General features: G+C 42.9%; 1 protein-coding gene across 5 annotated transcripts in view; it reads left to right on the forward strand.

Annotated features, from left to right (window-relative positions):
- Positions 1–24,262, forward strand: part of Nek5 (NIMA related kinase 5) — a 51,248-nt gene that overhangs the window by 19,082 nt on the left and 7,904 nt on the right. For 3 of the 5 annotated variants that reach the window (XM_087900819.1, XM_087900820.1, XM_087900823.1), the window contains 5 exons: positions 1,369–1,455; positions 3,760–3,852; positions 13,359–13,427; positions 15,714–15,840; positions 22,279–22,407. In XM_087900819.1, the coding sequence (XP_087756945.1) occupies positions 1,369–1,455; positions 3,760–3,852; positions 13,359–13,427; positions 15,714–15,840; positions 22,279–22,407 (505 nt within the window). The remainder of the gene's footprint in view (positions 1–1,368; positions 1,456–3,759; positions 3,853–13,358; positions 13,428–15,713; positions 15,841–22,278; positions 22,408–24,262) is intronic. The other 2 variants (XM_087900821.1, XM_087900822.1) reach the window with 1 other exon arrangement.

Raw genomic sequence — 24,262 nt, forward strand, 5'->3', positions numbered from 1 at the left:
TGTGTGTGTGTGTGTGTGTGTGTGTGTGTTTGCTAGGATCTAGGCATTTGGAGTTATGATGTTTAAGGTGCTTCTTGGTGTAGATTTCGGGTGTAGTCTTTATCACATAGGTGCTCAGTTCTTTATTACTGTTGGCCAATCTGAGTCCTAGCCGCGGTGCTGGTTGTGGGGTCTCTGGTAGACAACTGTTCCACAGTTCAACGTGGAGTCACAAAGGCATGGAGATAGCCAACCTGGAAGGAAAGGTGGAGAGAGGCTGTGGGGAAGAACCAGAGAGACCCTGGGTTTGCACCAAGAGGCTGAATGCCAAGAGGTTGGAGGTGATCTGGGAGGAGGGGTTCCTGCGTGCAGGCTGCTGCAGGACCAACGAGTCTGGAGAGGCTGTAATGGTTAGGAAGGAGGATGAAGGCCCCCTACCCAAGCCCCAGCCTAGTCTGGCTGGAGAGAGGTTCTGTAGATAGGCAGAGTCACAAAGGCCTGGAGATGGCAGAAGGAAGGGCTGAAAGGTGTTTCCAAGAACTAGGGGGACCCTGGGTCCACACCAAACAGCCAAGTCCCTAGTGGATGGGAGTGGGCTGTGCTCATCTTCTCAAAAGGCACCCTCTACCCCAGCATGACTTCACTTTAATTACGTCTGCAAAGACACATTCTGGGGCAAAGGGTGATAAGACTTCTGTGGGTGTGGTGATGGTGAGAATGGTGATGATGGTGAGGATGGTGATGATGGTGATGATGGTGAGGATGGTGATGATGGTGATGATGGTGATGATGATGATGGTGGTGATGATGATGGTGGTGGTGGTGATGATGATGATGGTGGTGATGATGGTGATGATGATGATGGTGGTGATGATGATGGTGGTGGTGGTGATGATGATGATGGTGGTGATGATGATGGCATTGAGTCTGATGATGGTAATAATGATAGTGATGATGGTGATGGATTATGGTGATGGTGACAGTGATGATGATGGTGATGATGGTGGTGATGATGATGAGTGAAGTCTGCCTGATACCCAGGCTACTCTCGAACTCTTAAGCTCAGGCAATCCTCCCTTCTCACCCCTCCATGTAGTTAGGACTAAAGGTGTGCACACCAGCTCCTACACATCTTTTGAGGGGCAACATGTCCAATTAATGCAAAAACTGAATATACAAAGTAACTGCATGTGATTTGGAATTGTAGTAAACAAGGTCTCTGTCCCATACTAGTGTGTTCCTCCCCGGCTATGCAGTAGCACAGCCAAAGTGAGCATATCATTGCATTCAGAAGCAACTAGTTTTCTAATGATTACTTATATTACATGTTTCAAAATTGTAGGCTTTGTAGAGATTATTTTCAAGTTTTAGATTGTTTTTGCTTCTTAGGAATATTGGAAACAGCTGGAGGAAATCCGCCAACAGTACCACAATGACATGAAGGAAATTAAAAAGAGGATGGGGAAAGAGCTAAAGGTAAAGTCACTCTACTGGAGTGAACATTGGTCTATTGATTTAGAGATGACAAAATGACTAGATAGTAAAAGCAATTTAATATTTAAAACTAGGCTGACAGCTTTGGGTTCCTGGTGGAGAGAGGTTCTGTGGGTAGACAGAGTCACAAAGGACTGGGAAGGGTAGAAGGAAGGACTGAAAGGTATTTCCAGAAACCAAGCAGCCCAAGAGTGGGCTGTATACACATGCAAGCACATGCACACACATATATGTGTACATATGCACATACACATGTTCATTTACACATAGGAACATACACCTACACACATCTACACACAAGCATGCACACATGCACACACAGACACACACTCACGTCCACACCCATGCACATGTACCTACACATGTCCACACACATGCATGTAAGCATGCACACAAGACACAGACTCACATCCACACACATTCACACACATGCACCTGCATCCAAGCATGCACACATGTCCACACATACACACATGGACACACACTTATGTACACACACACACACGCATATACGCAGAAACATGGACACGTGAGGAGAACACAGTCGCCTCACAGGAAATGAGAAAGAGGTGATCCTTGGGTTTCTTTCTCCATAGGAAAGCTGTCAGACCTAACAGAAGATTAGCATGATGGTTTCCTGGAGATCACACAGGATGATGACAAGATGTGAGGTCTTAATTAGGAAGTACTGTTCTTTAAACTACATATTGTCTTCCTCGTGTTCGGAAAGCCAGTGTTTGCTGAGCAGCTGCTTAAGGACAGAACTGGATTAGATGCAGAAAGTCCGAAACGAGTATAGTTTCATGGCCATAGGGGAGTGAAAAGGGCCAGGGGCTGTGAGCAGGGGCTCCAAGTCTACATGGTCATGTACAGTGTCATTTTTCCTTTTGAGGGGGTAGTATATTGGTAACAATATATAATAATATTAATATTATATAATAATATTAGCAATGATTGTTAAGTTATCATAGGGCATAATGGCTTCTGGAGGAGGCATATTGTCTTGGCTATTCCTGGATGTGTGTGCTTGTGTTGGTATCTAGACATCTGGAGTTATGATATTTGAGGTTAATGATAAACCACGTATAAAATGGTGGTCTCACAAGACCAAATTGTGTGATGTCACTGTCACCTTAGTCTGTATACGCACATGCTGTGGTGCTCATATTCCCCAGGACATACTTCTTTCTTTTATGAGTCTATGTAAGGCAAAGTCTAGATCACAACTGATGTCATTCTTAAAAACCCCACAATGGTGCTGCACCTCCCAGGCTTCTGGAATTCTGCAGATGGCCATCTCTTCAGGAGATGACTTAGCTAGCCTGCATTTGACCTGCAGTGTGAAAACATGCAGGCATTGCGACACTATGAATCCCCACCGCACCCTCGATCGCTCCTTTTCTGAGGCCTGCTTGGCTCTGCAGACGCCACCTAGCTCTTCCTTGGATAGACCTGCCTTTCATGCTGCGACAGATCTGCCACTTCCAGCCTTCCTCACCTCCAAGCGCATGTGCAAAGATTGGTATAAGTGAGCACGAGTGGAGATTTTGCAGGGCACCTCATTCATGTCCTACCACAGAAAATTCTGTGACTCATCCAAAGTCCCTTAGCAGTTCGAAGGCTACCTAAGAGGATGTCTCTGGCACATCTGCTTCCCAGCAGATAGAATTCTACTCACAAGGACACATGTATGACCTGATAAGGAAGCGTGAGTGCCATTGCCAAGCCCCCTAGGTGCATAGGAGATAGCAAAGATGAGATAGCTGAGGAGAAGGAAGGCTTCTGTGGAAGAGTTGAAGGACAGAGTGGAAGGGCCCAGACCAAGAAGAGGGGTGGACTTTAAATGGTCTGAGCTAAGTGGCCTGTTCTAAAGGAGCCGCACAGAGGCCTGTGCTGGTGGTAAGGGGTGGGTCTCTCTAGGACAGAGCTTCATTCGTGGTGGGGAGCCTGTGCCACCATCTGCCTTATGTTCGGCGGCTCTGCAATGGGAAGTCTGAATCCAGAAAAGTGGAATAGCAGGTGTTCTTCCCTCCTTGTCTGTTTCCTACCTTTATTTGGGGTACTGGGGATCGAACTCAGGTTGTGCGCGCAGCCAGAGCCAGCGAGCAGACATTTCTAGAGTCCGTGAAAGAAGCATTTGATGAGAACTATGTCAATCCCAAAGTACAGGAGGAAGAAAGAGAGCTCTGAGGTGTCTGACTAGCTCTTCGCCCTCTCAGAGAGGGACAGACAGTACGTAGCCTACAGAGCCAATCTCATTGACTGTGTGTGTAACCTGTTTTCAAGGAGAATGCAGACCTCAGTCACAGAACCTATTTGGTGAAGAGGAGTCACCTGCTGGCCCACCCTGACGTACCTGAGGAAGAGGCCTTGGCACAGGTAGAGATGCTATTGCTAGGGGTGTGTGACAGTCCAGTGAGGGCGCTCCCATCCCAGGGGTCATCTGAGCTGTGTAGTGGGGTGGGGACCTTCTCAAAAGCTCAGGTGCTATCCTGTCATTTCCTTTCCTGTTTCCCCCACCCTCCACGCCCATAGCATCTCTAGGCGGCTGCTCGTGAGCTTTCTGCCACAATCGTCTAGTTTTCCCTTTCTAGATGCGAGCACAGCACATAAATGCCAGCATCGCTTAGTGTTCCCTTTCATCTGGCTTCTTTTCTGCAGCAGGAAGCGTCATTATGCTTATTCATGTTGAGTTTCTCCTGTGGTGTTCATAGAGTTTATCATCCCTGGTACTGCTGAGCATATCCCACTGTATAACTATATCAAAATTCAACTAGGAGTGGGTATTTAGATAGTTTTGGCTATTATAAACAGTTAGGGCCATCATGAGCAAATGTCACCCCCATGTATGTCGGGGTACCGTCTCCCTTATTTCTCGGGGACAGGGTTTACAACTAGTTCTGAAGCTCACTGTTTAGGCTGTGACAGCTGTCCAGCAAGCTCCAGGACCAGCCTGTTTCTGTTTCCCAGGGTTGCGGTTCCAGGCAGACATAACCATACCCAGCCTTTTATAATGAGTTGACGGGTTCCAGTGCAGGGCCTCGTGCTTCAGCAGCAGGGGAGCTTACATGCGTAGCCATCTCCCAGCCCTAATAGGCAAGTCTTAAAGTGATAGGCACATCTCTTCTTTCTTTGGATATACCTACATTGGTCTGGGATGACTGGATCATATAGTGTGCGTATGTTTAATTTCCCCTTTCTGCAGTTCTAGGAACTGAATCCAGACCCTCACATATTCTGGGCAAGTGTTGGAACACTGAGCTGTGCCCTAAAGCCCATTACTTTTCTTAGAAGAGAAAGGATTTCATTGCGTTGTTCAGAATGGTCTCAAACTCAAGGTCTTCCTGCCTTCCTCCTGAATAGCTCATGGTCATCTTGCCTTATCCTCTTGAGTAGCTGGAATTACTAGCACGTGCCTGTAACCAGAGACTGCTGGTTAGTTTCCCAACCACCCAGACCTGAATAATCACATAGAAACTATATTAATTACAACACTGTTTGGCCAACACTTTAGGCATATTCCTAGCTAGCTCTTATATCTTAAATTAACCCATTTCTATTAATCTGTGTGTCACCATGAAGCTGTGGCCTATCACTGGTAAAGTTCTGGCATTCCTTTCTCCTTCGGCAGCTACATGGCATCTCCCTGACTCCGCCTACTCTCTCTCTATATCTCTTCCAGCCTGGCTATATTCTACCCTGCCATAGGCCAAAACAGCTTTATTCATTAACCAATAAAAGCAATACATATACCAAAGGACATCCCACATCATGTGCTACCATACCTAGCTGGTATACTTAACTTGTGTGTATACACATACATGTGGGTGCACATGCATGCATGTATGTATGTATGTGGAGGACAGAGGTAACCTCAAGAGTCATTCTTTAGGGTCATCTACCTTGTTTTGGGAGACAGGGTCTTTCACTGGCCTGGAGCTACACACATTTGCTAGACTGGTTATCCAGTGAGCCCCGGGAATCTGCCTGTCTCTGCCTCCCTACGCAGGGATCATAAGCATGTGCCACTTTACACACGCACACACACACACACACACCTTCTATGACTGAGGTGTGGCTCAGTGGTAAAGCACTCACCTAACATCTACAAAGCCCTGATTTGATCACCAGTACTGCATAAGAAAATCATGTTCTTGAATCAGATTGGGTTAAATTGCATTGGCATAAAAAAAATTTGTCACATTATAGAATTTCTGCTCTTTAAAATGCTGGTGTTAAGTACATGACTATTTTAATTTGAGGAATACTTTACCTAACTTTTTAGTGAATTATGATTAACTTTTCTTGGCAAATAAAATGTTTTTATTCTCACAAAATTATCAGATTCAATGCAGAAATCAAGTTATAGAAATATATAGCACTGTGACTTTAGATACTATGAATATATAATTGATATGAGGTGACAGAATTATGTCTTTTCTAAGCTTTCAGAATGCTGAAAGATACTGGAAACAAATTAGGCTTCAGAACATAAAAGATAGTAAAATTCCAAAGCAGATATATAAAACTACGATCCAAACATTCTTTTTTTTCCAACGGTCTGAAATTTATTAAATTATAAAAGTTTCCATTTCCGCCCCTCCTCCCAACACCCTCCCACTCCCCCCACTCCCCCTCCTCCTCCCTCTCCATCCCTAAGAGCAGTCAGGGTTTCCTGTCCTGTGGGAAGTTCAAGTTCCTTCCCCCTCCCTCCAGGTCCAGGAAGGTGAGTATCCAAACAGACTGGATCCCCAAAATCCAGTATATGCAGAGGAAACAAGTCCCAGTGTCATTGTCAATGGCTTTTCAGAAAGACTCTGGGCCAGCCACATTCAGAAAATCCTGCCACATTCAGAGAATCTGGTTGGATCACGTGCTCGTTCAGTCCCAGTCCAACTGGCCTTGGTGAACTCTCATTAGATCAGTCCCCTTGTATCAGTGGGTGATAGGACCCCTTGCGGTCCTGATTTCCTTTTTCATGTTCTTCCTCCTTCTGCTCCTCATTTGGACCTTGGGGGGCTCAGTCCAGTGCTCCAATGTGGGTCTCCGTCTGTATTGCCATCCATCGTCGGATGAAGGTTCCCTCTGGTCTTGCCTTCTTTGCTCACATTCTCTTTCCTTCTGCTTCTCGTTTAGACCTAGGGAGTTAAGTCCAGTGTTCCAATGTGGATCTCTGTCTCTATCGCCATCCATCGTCGGATGAAGGTTCCCTCTGGTCTTGCCTTCTTTGCTCACATTCTCTTTCCTTCTGCTTCTCGTTTAGACCTAGGGAGTTAAGTCCAGTGTTCCAATGTGGATCTCTGTCTCTATCTCCATCCACCGCCAGATGAAGGTTCTATGGTGATAAGCAAAATATTCATCAGTATGGTTATAGGCCAAGGCCGGTTCAGGCACCCTCTCCTCTGTCCAGAGAACAATCTGGGGATCTCTCCTTGGACCTGGGATCCCATTTATAATCAAGTCTCTTGTAAACCCTAAAATGACTCCCTTAGTTGAGATATATTCTTCCCTGATCCCATATCCATCCTTCCTCCCTCCCCCCATCCCAGTCCCCCGAGCTTTCCCCATTCCTCCTCTACTCCCTTCTCTCTAACCCTCTCCCCTTCTAACAACCCTCCCACCCCCCCATGCACCCAAGGTTACCTGGGACTCTTGTCTATTTCCAATCTCCAGGAGGATAACTACATGATTTTCTTCAGGTTCACCTTCTTATTTAGCTTCTCTAGGATCACGAATAATAGGCTCAAAGACCTTTAATTATGACTAGAATCCACTTATGAATGAATACATACCATATTCCTTTTTTTGGGTCTGGCTTACCTCACTCAGTAAAGCATTTTCTATGTACATCCATTTGCATGCAAAATTCAAGATGTCATTGTTTTTTACCGCTGAGTAAAACTCTAGTGTATATGTTCCACACCTTTTTTAACCATTCTTCTATTGAGGGGCACCTAGGTTGTTTCCATGTTCTGGTTATTACAAATAGTGCAGATATGAACATAGTTGAACAAATACTTTTGTAATATGATAGGGCATCTCTTGGGTATATTCCCAAGAGTGGAATTGCTGGGTCCTGAGGGAGGTTGACTCCCAGTTTCCTGAGAAACCGCCACACTGATTTCCATAGTGGCTGCACAAGTTTGCATTCCCACCAACAATGGATGAGTGTTCCCCTCACTCCACATCCTCTCCAGCATAGGCTATCATTGGTGTTTTTGAGTTTAGCTATTCTGACAGGTGTAAGATGGTATCTCAAAGTGGTTTTGATTTGGATTTCCCTGATCGCTAAGGAGGTTGAGCATGACCTTAAGTGTCTTCGGGCCATTCGAAGTTCATCTGTTGTGAATTCTCTGTTCAGTTCAGTACTCCATTTTTTAATTGGGTTATTTAGAGTTTTAGTTTCTAGTTTCTTGAGTTATTTGTATATTTTGGAGATCAGACCTTTGTCTGATGAGGGGTTGGTGAAGATCTTCTCCCAGTCAGAAGGCAGCCTTTTTGTCTTACTGACAGTGTCCTTTGCTTTGCAGAAGCTTCTCAGTTTCAGTAGGTTCCATTTATTCATTGTTTCTCTTATTGTCTGTGCTACTGGGGTCCTACTTAGGAAGTGGCCTCATGTGCCTATATCTTGTAGACTACTTCCCACTTTCTCTTCTATCAGGTTCAAAGTGGACAGATTAATGTTGATGTTTTTAATCCATTTGGACTTGAGTTTTGTGCATGGTGATAAATATGGATCTACTTTCATTCTTCTACAGGTTGACATCCAGTTATGCCAGCACCATTTGTTAAAGATGCTTTCCTTCTTCCATTGAATACCTTTAGCTCCCTTGTTGAAAATTAGGTGTTCACAGGTTTGTGGGTTAATATCCGGGTCTTCTATTCGATTCCATAGGTCGACTTCTCTGTTCTTATGCCAATACCAAGCTGTTTTCAATACTGTAGCTCTGTAATAGAGTTTGAAGTCAGGGATGGTAATGCCTCCAGAAGTTCTTTTATTGTATAAGATTGTTTTGGCTATCCTGGTTTTTTTGTTTTGCCATATAAACTTGATTATTGTTCTCTCAAGGTCTGTGAAGAAGTTTGATGGGATTTTGATGGGGATTGCATTGAATCTATAGATTGCTTTTGATAGAATTCCAATTTTTACTATGTTGATTCTCCCAATCCAAGAGCAGGGGAGGTCTTTCCATTTTCTGGTGTCCTCCTCAATTTCTTTCTTCAAAGACTTAAAATTCTTGTCAAATAGGTCTTTCACTTCCTTGGTTAGAGTAACCCCAAGATATGTTATGCTATTTGTGGCTATCGTGAAAGGTGATGTTTCTCTGATTTTCCTCTCTGCTTCTTTATCCTTTGTGTATAGGAGGGCAACCGAGTTTTTGGAGTTGATCTTGTATCCTGCCACATTACTAAAGGTGTTCATCAGCTGTAGGAGTTCTTTGGTAGAGTTTTTGGGGTCGCTTATGTACACTATCATATCGTCTGCAAATAACGAAAGTTTTTTTTTCAAAGTTTATTAAATTATAAAAGTTTCCATTTCCGCCCCTCCTCCCAACACCCTCCCACTCCTCCCACTCTCCCTCCTCCTCCCTCTCTATCCCTAAGAGCAGTCAGGGTTTCCTGTCCTGTGGGAAGTTCAAGTTCCTCCGCCCTCCCTCCAGGTCCAGGAAGGTGAGTGTCCAAACAGACTAGGTCCCAAAAATCCAGTATATGCAGAGGAAACAAGTCCCAGTGTCATTGTCAATGGCTTTTCAGAAAGACTCCGGGCCAGCCACATTCAGAGAATCCGGCCACATTCAGAGAATCTGGTTGGATCACGTGCTCGTTCAGTCCCAGTCCAACTGGCCTTGGTGAACTCTCATTAGATCAGTCCCCTTGTATCAGTGGGTGATTGGACCCCTTGTGGTCCTGATTTCCTTTTTCATGTTCTTCCTCCTTCTCCTCATTTGGACCTTGGGGAAATAACGAAAGTTTAACTTCATCCTTTCCAATTCGAATCCCCTTGATCTCCTTATGTTGTCTTATTGCTATTGCTAGAACTTCAAGCACTATATTGAAGAGGTATGGAGAGAGTGGACAGCCTTGTCGTGTTCCTGATTTTAGTGGAAAGGCTTTGAGTTTCTCTCCATTCAATTTGATGTTAGCTGTTGGCTTGCTGTATATAGATTTTATTATATTTAGGTATGATCCTTGTATCCCCAGTCTCTCCAACACCTTTATCATAAATGGTTGTTGAATTTTGTCAAATGCTTTTGCAGCGTCCAGTGAAATGATCATATGTTTTTTTTATTTCAGTTTATTTATATGATGGATTACATTGATAGATTTGCGTATGTTGAACTAGCCCTGCATCTCTGGGATGAAGCCTACTTGATCATAATGGATAATTTTTCTAATGTGTTCTTGGATTCGGTTTGCCAGTATTTTATTGAGAATTTTCGCGTCAATGTTCATGAGTGAGATTGGCCTGTAATTCTCTTTCTTGGTTGTGTCTTTGTGTGGTTTTGGTATTAGGGTAACTGTAGCTTCATAAAAGGAGTTTGGCAATGACTCTTCTGTTTCTATATTGTGGAGTACATTAAGGAGTATAGGTATTAGCTCTTCCTGGAAGTTCTGGTAGAATTCTGCATTGAAACCATCTGGTCCTGGGCTTTTTTTGGTAGGGAGATTTTTGATAACAGCTTCTAATTCTTCACGACTAACAGGTCTATTTAGATTGTTCACCTGGTCTTGGTTCAACTTTGGTATATGGTACTTATCTAAAAAAATGTCCATTTCTTTTACATTTTCCAACTTTGTGGCATATAAACCTTCGTAGTAAGATCTAATGATTCTCTGAATTTCCTCTGTGTCTGTGGTTATGTTTCCCTTTTCATTTCTGATCCTATTAATTTGCATATTTTCTCTCTGCCGTTTGATTAGTTTGGATAGGGGTTTGTCGATCTTGTTGATTTTCTCCAAGAACCAGCTTTTTGTTTCATTGATTCTTTGGATTGTTTTCTGTGTTTCTATTTTGTTGATTTCAGCCCTCAGTTTGATTATTTCCAGTCTTCTACTCCTCCTGGGTGAATCAGCTTCTTTTTTTTTCTAGAGCTTTCAAGTGTGCTGTTAAGTCTCCAATGTGTGCTTTCTCCGTTTTCTTTAATTGGGCACTTAGTGCTATGAACTTTCCTCTTAGCACTGCTTTCATAGTGTCCCATAGGTTTGAGTATGTTGTGTCTTTGTTTTCATTAAATTCAAGGAAGAGTTTAATTTCTTTCTTTATTTCTTCCTTGACCCAGGGGTGATTTAGTAGTTGACTGTTCAACTTCCATGAGTTTGTTGGCTTCCTGGGGGTAGCATTGTTGTTGAATTCTAATTTTAATCCATGGTGATCTGACAAGACACAGGTGGTTACTAATATTTTTTTGTATCTGTGGAAGTTTGCTTTGTTACCGAGTATGTGGTCAATTTTCGAGAAGGTTCCATGAGCTTCAGAGAAGAAGGTATATTCTTTCCTATTTGGGTGGAGTGTTCTATAGATGTCTGTTAAGTCCATTTGATTCAATACCTCCAATAAATCTCTTAATTCTCTGTTTGGTTTCTGTCTGATTGACCTGCCCATTGGTGAGAGAGGAGTGTTGAAGTCTCCTACTATTAGTGTGTGTGGTTTGATGACTGCCTTGAGTTCTAGAAGAGTTTCTTTTACATATGTGGCTGCCTTTATATTAGGGGCATAGATATTCAGGATTGAGACTTCCTCCTGATGAATTGTTCCTGTTATGATTATGAAATGTCCATCTCCCTCTCTTCTGATTGATTTTAGTTTGAAGTCAATTTTGTTAGATATTAGAATGGCCACACCCGCTTGTTTCTTAGGTCCATTTGCTTGGAAAACCTTTTCCCAACCCTTTACTCTGAGTAGGTGTCTGTCTTTGTGGTTGAGGTGTGTTTCTTGTAAACAGCAGAATGTTGGATCCTGTTTTTGTATCCAATCTCTAAGTCTGTGCCTCTTTATAGGTGAATTGAGTCCATTGATATTAAGTGATATTAATGACCAGTGGTTGTTGACTCCAGTCATTTTTTTTGGGTAGTAGAGTGTATGTGTTTTCCTTCTTTGAGTTGTGCTTGTGAAAGGTCACTAGATGTCTGAGTTATTGTAGGCAGTGTTGGGAATGTTGGATTCCTTGGGTTGTGATTTTCCTTCTAATATTCTCTGTAAGGCTGGATGAGTAGCTACATATTGTTTAAATTTGTTTTTATCCTGGAATATTTTGTTTTCTCCGTTGATAGTGAACAATAGCTTGGCTGGGTATAGTAGTCTGGGTTTGCATCCATGGTCTCTTAGTTTCTGCAGTACCTCTATCCAGGACCTTCTGGCTTTCTTGGTTTCCATAGAGAAGTCTGGTGTAAGTCTGATAGGTTTACCTTTATAAGTTACTTGACCTTTTTCCTTTGCAGCTCTTAATATCCTTTCTTTAATCTGAATGCTTTGTGTTTTGATTATTATATGGCGAGGGGATTTTTTTTCTGATCCAGTCTATTCGGTGTTCTGTATGCTTCTTGAACCTTCATAGGAATATCGTTCTTTAGGTTGGGGAAGTTTTCTTCTATAATTTTGTTGAATATATTTTCTGAACCTTTGATCTGCAATTCTTCTCCTTCTTCTACTCCTATTATTCTTAGATTTGGTTTTTTTTTTTTTACTGTGTCCTATATTTCCTGAATGTTTTGTGATGAGAATTTGTTGGATTTGCTGTTTTCTTTGGTCAGAGTGTTTATTTTCTCTATGGTGTCTTCATAATCTGAGATTCGTTCTTCTATCTCCTGTATTCTATTGGTTATGCTTGTTCCTGAAGTCTCTGTTTGTTTACCTAGATTTTCCATATCCAGCCGCCCCTCGGTTTGTGTTTTCTTCATTGCCTGCATTTCAGTTTTCAATTCTTGAACTGATTCCATTACCTGTTTGATTGTTTTTTCTTGGTTTCCCAGGGTTTCATTTACAAATTTACTCATTTCTTCAAACTTTTTGTTATATTTCTCTTCCATTTCTTTACTCATTTCTTCCATTTTTTGTTATATTTCTCTTCTATTTCTTTAAGTGAGTTATCCATACCCTGTTTAAGAGACTCTATTGCTTTCATAATGACACTGTTTTCCACTTCTTCCAGAATAGGGTGTTCAAGTCCTTCTGTCGTAAGATCGCTGGGATCTGGTGTTTTCATGTTGCTTTTCAGATTGTTGGAGGAATTCTTGCCTTGGCGCCTGCCCATCTCTTCCTTCAGATGCTCTCCAATGGCTCTTCCCTCCACTGGGTCTTCTGCTACCGGATTAGTGCCCCTTGCTATCCAGGAATCACTTTGCCTGCAATCCTACCTTGCTGCATGCAGGCTATTAAAACAAAGGAACTCCCTCCCGTTTGCACTCACCACCCCTTCTGGGTGGCGCCCACACAGGCTGAGTTGAAGGATTTTAAGCCCCGAAAAAGGGAGAGAGGAAGGGTAGGGGTTCCAGGCAGAAAGTCGGGATGGAGTAGGAGGAGAGAGGGTTTACCTGGAGGAAGCTGCCCCTTTGGAGTAGCCAGGGAGATAAGGATGGTGGGAAGATTGTGTGTTCCCTTATCGGATTTGTGTGGCGGTCAGGAACACACTTACCCCTCCATTGTATCTTCTGCTACCCCGATCCAATCATTCTTGTCTTTTGCTTGTATGTTAGAAAGATGATTGGGTCTCATGCTTACAGTCTGGGTTGGCAGTGCGATTCCCACTATCCTACGGAATAGCCCTACTGTGTGGCACTACACTAATGATCTTTATATGTGTACTGTCAGTGTGAATTGACCTCAGGGGCTGTAATTTGAAGGTTTTATTGAACCGATAAACTAATATTTTTTCTTGTTATTCTAGAGAGGGGTAAAGTTTGAAATTAGCCTAGATAAATGTACTTCTGGGGACAATAACATCCAAGAGAATGAGGTATGTCATTACGTACATATTGCCATGATCAACCATGAGAAAGTGAGTCTTCAGGTTCATGAAATTGTTACACAGGCTGTGATGAGAATTTCCTAAATGCACTTAGAAGCAAGGTGTCTGGTGCTTAAATGAACCTTCCAAAGACTTCTTATTCTCTCATGTAAAAAGATGAGACTATTTCCTTGGATGGATCATTCCATTGTAATTTATATTTATTTTATAAATAAGTTATTTTCCTGATAATGTTAGCTTTTTATTATTGCCAATAAAAAGCATGGTATATAGTCAACAGTTAATATGCTGACTTAAAAATCATTGAGTAAGTAATCTGAAAGTGTCATTTATTTTAGATCTATTACTTTAGGTCTAGTAACTTTGCAGCTACCTTTGTGTAAATCTCAGTTGTGCATCTGGACTCCCCTTGATGTGGCAATAAGTGCTCATGAGCAGAAACTCCCACATTTCATTTTATTACTTAATGTTAATCCCTTTTATTATTTCAACTTTCATCAGAACCTCTAACAAATGTCAATTCCAACATTAACCGATTACATGAACATCATACCTGATCCTCATTTTGTCTGTGTGCTGCTAGAGATTAGAGTTTACATACTGTGCAAGGAAAATTCTCTGTCAATGAGATATCCCCCAGTTCTCTCATGTTCACTGGGATATCCCCCAGCCCCCTCATGGTCATTGAGATATCCCTCAGCTCTCTCACAGTCACTGAGATATTCTCTAGCCCTCTCATGGTCACTGGGTTATTCTCCAGCCATCTCATGGTCTCTATCCTCTTAAATCTCTTGGGGGCTGGGAATGCAGGTCAATGGCAGAGCGTGCTAACATGTGTAGCAGTCAGGGTTGGGCCCTCCAAGTTTTTATGTCATTGTAGCTTTACAAGTATTTTGCTACATAGTGACTTCATTAGGATGGTGGGAGTGAGTGCTCACTCAACTGTTTGGTCTCTAATGCCCCAGAGCTATGGGATTTGAGCAGAAAGCTCTGGAGAGGGGCACATCACATGACTTCCATGATGTGGGGTGCTGAGGTTGGCCTGAGAAAACAGCTTTAGGTGCTAGAGTGGTCTTCCTTTTTTAGTTTTCTGTTCCTGAAACAAAAATGACCATTTTAGTGTTGGTGATAGAATATGAGGGGCAGTTTTAGGATTTAATCAACTTGATTGTAAAGTTTGGTATGCTTGGTGTTCATGGTGTCAACTACTGAGGAAGCTGAGGTAGAAAGAGGTAGGAAATTCCATAACACTGCGGATAGCATCATGAGGCCCAGCTTAGGAAGCTGGAGAGATGGCCCAGTAGTTAAGAGCAATAGTTGTTCTTCCAGAGGACCTGGGGTATTTGATTCCCTGCCCATATGACATCCCACCATCATCTCTAATGCCAGTTCCAGGGGATCCAGCACCCTCTTATGGTCATTTTGGGCACCAGACACACAAGTAGTATATAGACATACATGTAGATAAAACACTCATACACAGAAAGCAAAAGTAAGCAAATACTTTTAAAAAGAAGAAGAAAAAGACTGTTATGTTGGATACTGAGAGCAGGGCATGGATAAGGAAACTCTGAAGAGGAGGGTAGTGTGATCTGGAAGGTAGAAATCAAGTTGTTCCGTGATCAGGGCTGGCTGCCATTTGCAAGAAGAGATGAAAACACTGCTGTTTCTGTCTCAGTCAGAGTGGTTTCACCTTTAAAATTATATGGATTTGTTTAACAGATGTCCCATGCTATCGTCTCGCCAGCAAGAACCACGCGGGACACTAGGATCCTTCTGCAGAAATAGCTTTAATGCCCCTTGGGAGAGAGAGCATCAGCTAACATGGCCGGGGACCCAGATATGAAGGAACCCATCCCTTATATAGGAAACAGTCCTTGCTTCGGACGTGTCATTCTTGGATTGGTCTGCTGCCCATAATCCCAGATGATGCCTCGGGAGTAGGCAGGGACAGCAGTGGAAAGTTACCTAGCACATGTGTGTTCACCTGGCGGTGAAATCGGATGTCAGTGCCATCTTGTAATGGGGCATGTGGATGCGGTCCTTCACAAACAGATATCTATATCTATATGTATATATATGTGTGTATATAACAGATATCTATTCTATATGTATATATGTGTGTGTGTATAACAGATATCTATTCTATATGTATATATATATGTGTATATAACAGATATGTATATTACACACCACGTAGCATGAAAATTAATATTAATGCATCTAACTCCCAATGTGGCTTTTTACTCATGAAAAATTGTGAAATTTCTTTAGGTAATGGATAAACTAAATGATACTTGGAGCTTTGAAGATGGCATGAAGTTTCAGGAGTACAGACCTATAAAGGAACATGAAGATTACACAGACAGAGCCTTTGAAGAACTCTGTGGCCCAGAAGCAGGTACATATTGCTTGAAAGTAGCGGAGGAAAGGGGAATTTTTCATTGCAATCATCTCCAACTCTCTCCATTGCACTCTTGGTTCTTTCCCTGCACACACACACACACACACACACACACACACACACACACACACACACGGCAAGAACCTCAACCTCAGCATGTGTCCTCCTCCTTCCCAGAGACGTTTGCTTCAAGTCAAGGCATTGCCAAGGTGATAGCTCCTTCTCCACACGCAGGGCATCTCCTCCTCAGAGATACCTCTGAACTTTTCCTCTGTCTCCGTGCCTTCTGCTGCTAGGTAGGATTCTGTCACCCGTAAGCACTGTGGTGACATAGGAAACCATGAATAATCCAGGGTTCTGGAGCCAGTGGTAGTCTGAATCTTACCTGGCACTGGGGTTTCTGGTCATGGGGCATTTCTTCTTTTGCAAGTTACTTTTATGTTCTAAATCCCCTTTTCCTCTTTGAGGCATAGGAAACAGCAGTAATAATAACCACACAAGGTTGCTGGAGTAATAAGAGTGATATAGGATATGTAAAAGGTACCTGCCTAAATGATAGGTGCTCAATAAATAATCTTCCCTTAATAAAAAAATGATTGATTGATTGACTTTTATACATGTGTGCCTGCATGGGTTTATGTGCACCTCTTGCACGAAGGTGCTAGTGGAGGCCAGAGGCAGATCCCCTAGAACTGGAATTACAGGAGGTTGTGAGCCACCTGATGTGGGAACCCAGAGTCAAGGCAGCAGGAGTATGAAGCATCTCGTCACACCACATCTACACTCAGAAGCAGGCGTAGCTGCTGCTCAGGTCACTTTCTCTACTCAAATGTAATCAGGAGCCAAACCTAGAGAGCTGTGCTGCCCACAGTGTGCAGAGTTCTCCCACATCAATTGAGGAGATAAAGAAGGTTCCCAACAGACATGCCCAGATCCAGACAGTCCCTCGCTGAGGCGCTATTCCATTTGATTCTTCATCATATCAAATAGACAATTAAAACTAAGCATTGCATTGGGAAAAATATAGAATCTGATCCTAAACAATGATACTACAAAACAAAATTTTAAAAAAATCACATGTAAGGTTACATATTTGAAAATGAAGTAAAAGAATGTGTATATACATATTTTCTTAAATAGGGAAGAACTGGTTCTTCTTTTTTTAATTGATTTTTATTGAGCTCTACATTTTTCTCTGCTCCCCTCTCTTGCTCTCCCCCCCCACTTTAACCATCTCCCAAGGTCCCAAGGTCCCCATGCTCCCAATTTACTCAGGGGATCTTGTTTTTTTCTACTTCCCATGTAGATTAGATCTATGTATGTCTCTCTTAGTGTCCTCATTGTTGTCTAGGTTCTCTGGGATTGTGATTTGTGGGCTTGTTTTCTTTGTTTTATGTTTAAAAACCACTTATGAGTGAGTACATATGATAATTGTCTTTCTGTGTCTGGGTTACCTCACTCAAAATGATGTTTTCTAGCTCTACCCATTTGCCTGCAAAACTCAAGATGTTGTTATTTTTTTCTGCTGTTTAATACTCCATTGTGTAAATGTGCCATATTTTCCTTATTCATTCTTTGGTCGAGGGACATTTAGGTTGTTTCCAGGTTCTGGCTATGACAAACAAAGCTGCTATGAACATAGTTGAGCACATGACCTCGTAACATGATTGAGCATCCTTTGGATATATACCCAAAAGTGGTATTACTGGGTCTTGAGGAAGGTTGTTTCCTAATTTTCTGAGAAATGGCCACACTGACATCCAAAGGGGCTGTACCAGCTTACATTCCCACCAGCAATGCAGAAGTGTTCCCTTTTCCCCACAACCTCTCCAGCATAAGTTGTCATCAGTGTTTTTGATCTTGGCCATTTCAGGTGTAAGATGGAATCTCAGAGTTATTTTAATTTGCCTTTCTCTGATGACTAAGGATGTTGAACATTTCCTTAAGTGTCTTTCAGCCATTTTCGATTTCTCTGTTGAGAATTCTCTGTTTAGGTCTGTATTTCATTTTTTTTATTGGATTATTTGTTCTTTTGATGACCCATTTCTTGAGTTCTTTGTATATTTTAGAGATCAGACCTCTGTCTGATATGGGGTTGGTGAAGATCTTTCCTCATTCTGTAGGCTGTTATCTTGTTGACCGTGTCCTTTGCTTTACAGAAACTTTTAGGTTTAAGGAGGTCCTATTTATTAATTGTCAGTGTCTGTGCTATTGTGGTTATAGTCAGGAAGTGTTCTCCTATGCCAATGTTTTCAAAGAACTGGTTTTTCAAACAACAAAGAATCTGGGCATGGCAGTACACACTTGTCATCTCAACACTCAGGAGACCAAGCTGAAGGGTCAAGAGTTTAAGGCCAGTATGGGCCAAAGAGCAAGTCCACTATCTCAAAAACCCATCAAAATAAAAAAGTGACTAAGTAAATAAAAATATATATTTTTTTATTTTCAAAGTTTATTAAATTATGAAAGTTTCCATTTCCGCCCCTCCTCCCAACACCCTCCCACTCCCCCCTTCCCCCTCCTCCTCCCTCTCCATCCCTAAGAGCAGTCAGGGCTTCCAGCCCTGTGGGAAGTTCAAGTTCCTCCCCCTTCCCTCCAGGTCCAGCAAGGTGAGTATCCAAACAGACTGGATCCCCAAAATCCAGTATATGCAGAGGAAACAAGTCCCAGTGTCATTGTCAATGGCTTTTCAGAAAGGCTCCGGGCTAGCCACATTCAGAGAATCCGGCCACATTCAGAAAATCTGGTTGGATCACGTGCTCGTTCAGTCCCAGTCCAAATGGCCTTGGTGAACTCTCATTAGATCAGTCCCCTTGTATCAGTGGGTGATCGCACCCCTCGCGGTCCTGAGTTTTTTTTTCATGTTCTTCCTCCTTCTGCTCCTCATTTGGACCATGGGGGTCTCAGTCCGGTGCTCCAATGTGGGTCTCTGTCTGTATCGCCATCCATGGTTGGATGAAGGATCTATGGTGATAAGCAAAATATTCATCAGTATGGTTATAGGCCAAGGCCGGTTCAGGCACCCTCTCCTCTGTCCAGAGAACAATCTGGGGTTCTCTCCTTGGACCTGGGATCCCATTTATAATCAAGTCTCTTGTAAACCCTAAAATGACTCCCTTAGTTGAGATATATTCTTCCCTGATCCCATATCCATCCTTCCTCCCTCCCTCCATCTCAGTCCCCTGAGTTTTCCCCATTCCTCCCCTACTCCCTTCTCTCTAACCCTCTCCCCTTCCAACAACCCTCCCACCCACCCCCCCATGCACCCGAGGTTACCTGGGACTCTTGTCCATTTCCAATCTCCAGGAGGATAAGTACATGATTTTCGTCAGGTTCACCTTCTTATTTAGCTTCTCTAGGATCTCAAATAATAGGCTCAAAACCTTTAATTATGGCTAGAATCCACTTATGAGTGAATACATACCATATTCCTCTTTTTGGGTCTGGCTTACCTCACTCAGTAAAGCGTTTTCTATGTCCATCCATTTGCATGCAAAATTCAAGATGTCATTGTTTTTTACCGCTGAGTAAAACTCTAGTGTATATATGTTCCGCACCTTTTTTAACCATTCTTCTTTTGAGGGGCACCTAGGTTGTTTCCAGGTTCTGGCTATTACAAATAGTGCTGCTATGAACATAGCTGAACAAATGCTTTTGTGGTATGATAGGGCATCTCTTGGGTATATTCCCAAGAGTGGAATTGCTGGGTCCTGAGGGAGGTTGACTCCCAGTTTCCTGAGAAACCGCCACACTGATTTCCATAGTGGCTGCACAAGTTTGCATTCCCACCAACAATGGATGAGAGTTCCCCTCTCTCCACATCCTCTCCAGCATAGGCTATCATTGGTGTTTTTGACTTTAGCTAATCTGACCGGTGTAAAATGGTATCTCATAGTTGTTTTGATTTGCATTTCCCTGATCGCTAAGGATGTTGAGCATGACCTTAATAAAAATATTTTAAGATGTAGAAAAACATCACAGAATAAAAGAAATTATTAATAGATGTGGCATTAATAATAAAAATCTTGGTTGAGCATGGTGACTCATGAATACATATAATCCCAGTATTTGGGAGGCTGGAGTAGGAGGCTCAGAAATTGAGGCCACACAGCAAGGTCCAGGATTAAAAGGCCAAAAAAAAAAAAAAAAAAACAACAACAACAACAAAAAAAAAACATTTTAAAAGTATGGTACTAAGTTTCATGAATAATGTAGTTTCTTTTCTTTTTTTCTTTCTTTCTTTTTTTTTTTTTTGAGACAGGGTTTCTCTGTAGCTTTGGAGCCTGTCCTGGAACTAGCTCTTGTAGACCAGGCTGGCCTTGAACTCACAGAGATCTACCTGCCTCTGCCTCATGAGTGCTGGGATTAAAGGTGTGCGCCACCACCACCTGGCTATAATTTAATTTCTTAAATTTTCAATTAAATTTGTCTGTGTGTATGTCTGTGTATGTATATATGTATGTGTGAGTGTGTATGTTTGTCTGTGTATGTGTATGTATGTATGTGCATGTGTGTGTGTTGTCTGTGTCACATGAAGCTGAGAGAACAACTTGAAGGAGCTGGTTCTCCTCCTGGGATTGAACTCTAGCTGTCAGGTTTGGCAGCTGGTGCCTTTTCCTGCTGAACCATTTCAACAGGCCTATTCTTTACCTTAAGAAAATTAATTAGGAGCCGGGCGGTGCTGCTTGCCTTTAATTCCAACACTCGGGAGGCAGAGGTAGGTAGATCTATGTGAATTCGAGTGTTGTGGGAGTAACTTCCGCTGCCTCAACCAATAGTCGCTGAAATACGAGCCCACAGTGCAGCGGGGAGCGACTTCCGCTCCGTCAGCCAATAGCTGCTGAAATACCAGCCCACTGGGGCGTGGTATATTTCTCTTTTAAAAAGAGAAGCATATCCGGAATAGGCCCTCTTGGTTCCGGCTCTTGGTTCCGGCTCTTGGTTCCGGTGCTTGCTCCTGGCTCCTGCTCCCGGCTCCTGCGACTAGGCTCCCTTCCTGACGGTTTATGGTGTATGTAAGTTTTACCCCCCAAAATAAATAACCCCTTAAAACATAACTGGTGTGGGATTGATTCGCCGATATTCGAGGCCACCCTGGTCTACAAGAGCTAGTTCTAGGACAACTAGGGCTGTTATACAGAGAAACCTTGTCTCAAAAAACCAAAAAGAAAATAAAAAGAAAAACGAAAAGAAAACAAAAAAGAAAAAGAAAATGGATTTGAGGCTAGAGAGATGGCTCAACATTCTTGCAGTGGATCCAGGTTCAGTTCTAAGCACCACATGGCAGCTCACAACTCCAGTTCCAGGGGATCTGACCCCCTCACCCCTATCTAACTTCTGTGGTTACCAGGTACATAGAAAAACATGAAGGCAAATATATACATGAAAAATATTTAAAAATTAAAAAGAAAATGTGTTGGGGGCTGGAGAGATGACTTGGAAGTTAAAAGCCCTTGGCTTTCTTTAAGAAGACCTTAATATAGTTCTCAGCAACCACACCAGGTGGCTCTAAACCAAACTCCAACTTCAGGGGATCAGATTCATGTTTTATCCTCCTGCACACACATGCACACACATACACAAATAATAAAATAAATAAATTTAAAAAAATTTGATCTGGGCATTGTGGCTTTTGCTTGCTGTCCTAGCTAGCACATGGGACGCTGAGACAGGAAGATAAAATTGCCATGAGTTCCAAGCCAGTCTGGGACAAAGAAAGGGGACACATTGGGGAGACAGAGGCATTGAAAGGAAAGAGATTGCATGAGTAGAAACAGAGTGCCATGAGAATTTTCATAGATGTCTCAGTGATTAGTCCATTCCTGTATTTCCTTAGCCCTTAGCTAAACTGGATAATCAAACATGAATGACAAAAACAAAACAACTTTGAGAGCAGTTTGCGGTTCCAACCTTCTATGGTAGATCTGTTAGAAGCCCAGGTGGTGGTCCCTGTGGCCTGAACATCCTACTCTTGGGTCCCCATGTTGGTGAGTTTCATGTCATCGCAACACAAACTAGAGTCATCTGGGAAGAGTGAGTTTCAGTTGAGGAATGGCCCCTTTGAGGTTGGCCTCTAGGGAAGCCTGTGCGACATTTTCCTGACCGATGATTGATGTCGGAGGGCTCCACCCATGATGCTATCCCTGGGCAGTGGTTCTGGGAGGCAGAAGGCAGGGGACTGAATGTGAGCCTGAGAAGAGCACTCTTCCATGGCCTCTGCTTCAGTGCCTGCCTGGAGCTCCTGCCGTGACTTCCTTCGTGAGGAAGTATTTCATGCTGTAAGATGAGATAAACCCTTTCCTCCAACAGCTGCTTTTGGTCATGGTGTTTTGTTACAGCAACAGAAAGCAAATGGGGACAGTCCCTAAGAATGGCTCGGTGCTGTCGTCATGCTCTGGCTGCCACGGAACTAACGAGTTATTGTCTTACACCCAGAGGGCTGCTGCTTTTCTGATATCGTCTCTGTGGAGAGCAGGCGGCGGTGGGATGCCCGAGCGCCTCAGACTCTGCTGCAAATAATGGCAACAGCAGATGTCACCTCCACCTGCCCCACCATGCCTGATGGTGAGTCATGGATCAGGTAGCGTTGACCGCGGCCCGGCACAGCTGTGTTGCCAGCACACACTGTATTGGAATAGTTGTCACTTCTCAGTCGCTAAACGTTTGACACAGACGTTGTTTGGGCCTCCGGAGAGACAAGTGGAGACTTGGCTGCTAGTTAGCCTAGCGGTTGATGACGCTGGTCATGTGAAAGGAAAGGAAGAAAACCATACCTGCCGTCTTTTCTGAAGTGAGAGAGGGAAACAAGGAGGGTGTCTTCTGGACTTAATTCCCACACCAGCCTAATTACAGCCTTGTCATTTTATCAACGGTTTCTTTTACCCCTCAGCAATAAAATTGGTCTTAGTGTTAGGGATGCAACTCTGCTGTCAAGAGCTTATCTAGCATGCACAGGTCCTGGGGTCAAGCTCCAGCAAACAGGTGGTCATGCCCTCGGAAGTCACCTTAATAAACTGGGAGTTTTTTTTTTTATTGCTCACTTCCTTTGTTCCTTCTTATCACATAGCCCCGAGAATAGGTTAAAGTTTAAAACCATGGTATAAGGTGAGTGAACAGCCATCCATGTCCTTGGATTCAATTATCCCAAATGGAAATATTCAGAACAAAAGCTTTGTCTATGCTGAACACGTATGGATGTCTTCTTGTCCTCGTTCCCTAAGGAGTGCAGAATAACAATGATGTGTGCAGTGTTTGCATTGTGTTGTGTTTGACAAGTCACCTATGGAATAGGCTGGAGAGATGACTCAGCAAGTCAGTTCCCAGCACCCAACTATGGAAGCATGTAACTCAAGCTGTAGGAGACCCAACACCTTCTTCTGGCCTCTTCGAGTACTGCAACCAGATGCACAAACCAACCCCCTCACACACATATACATAATTACTAAAAATAATAAAAATTAAGCCTTAAAGAATAAAGTGTGCTGGTCATTAGACATGGTGGCACACGCTGTAATCTCAGCGTTTGGGAGGGAGAGATGGAGACCAGGAGTATCAGGAGTTCAAGGTCATCCTCAGGTACATCGACAGTACAAAGCTAGTGTAAACTGAATGAGACACTGTCTCATCCCCACTCCTATATAAGTATGTGGGAAGGTGTGCATAGCTTTTATGAAAATAGTGCCTATTGCCTATAAACTATTGAATCATACACATATTTGAAAATATTTTACTTTTATTACCTTTAATTATGGACCATTGTGTCGTGTGTGTATATACACAGGAGTAGTGTCTGTGGAGGTCACAGCCATTAGCATCTCCCCGAAGCTGGACTTACAGGTGGTTGAAAGAGACCATGTAGGAAGAAAACTTGAATCTTTTCCATGAGCTGCAAGTGCTTTCAATTGCTAAGCCATCTCTCGTGCCCACATGCACAGATTTTTATATCATTGGATGCCCTCTAATTAATCTGCTTTGGGTGCCAAGAGATAAGTGTGTAATCATGAAAGTGAGTTAATGTAGTGTGTGAGCTGACTTATAACTTGGGAAGACATCCAAGGGTGAACTCAGCTTAAAAAGTAAGCACATGGAAACTCATCCCAGTGCACACAGTAAAATACGACCCTTCTCATCAACACGTGATAAAAAGGCAGTAAAGTTGCTTTTATGCCGGTCTCTTTATTAATAAAATGGGGAATGTGATTACATCCATGGTTCTAACATTTTATGGTCTTAGAGAAACTGAAACAAAGAAGCATCTTTATGTTTGCTAATACAGTATCCTTTGTAGATAGCCAAGTTGTGATGGAAGGTAATCCAGAAAGCGGGAAGCAGTGGTGGTATGTACCAGGGACCTCGAGAGCTTTAGCAGCAGCCCATGCCTGCAGTAGTTCACTGTCAGCCAGGAAAGGAGAGCCTGGTA

Source organism: Myodes glareolus, chromosome 23 (assembly GCF_982192425.1).
Source record: "Myodes glareolus chromosome 23, mMyoGla1.1, whole genome shotgun sequence".
NCBI lineage: Eukaryota > Metazoa > Chordata > Mammalia > Rodentia > Cricetidae > Myodes > Myodes glareolus.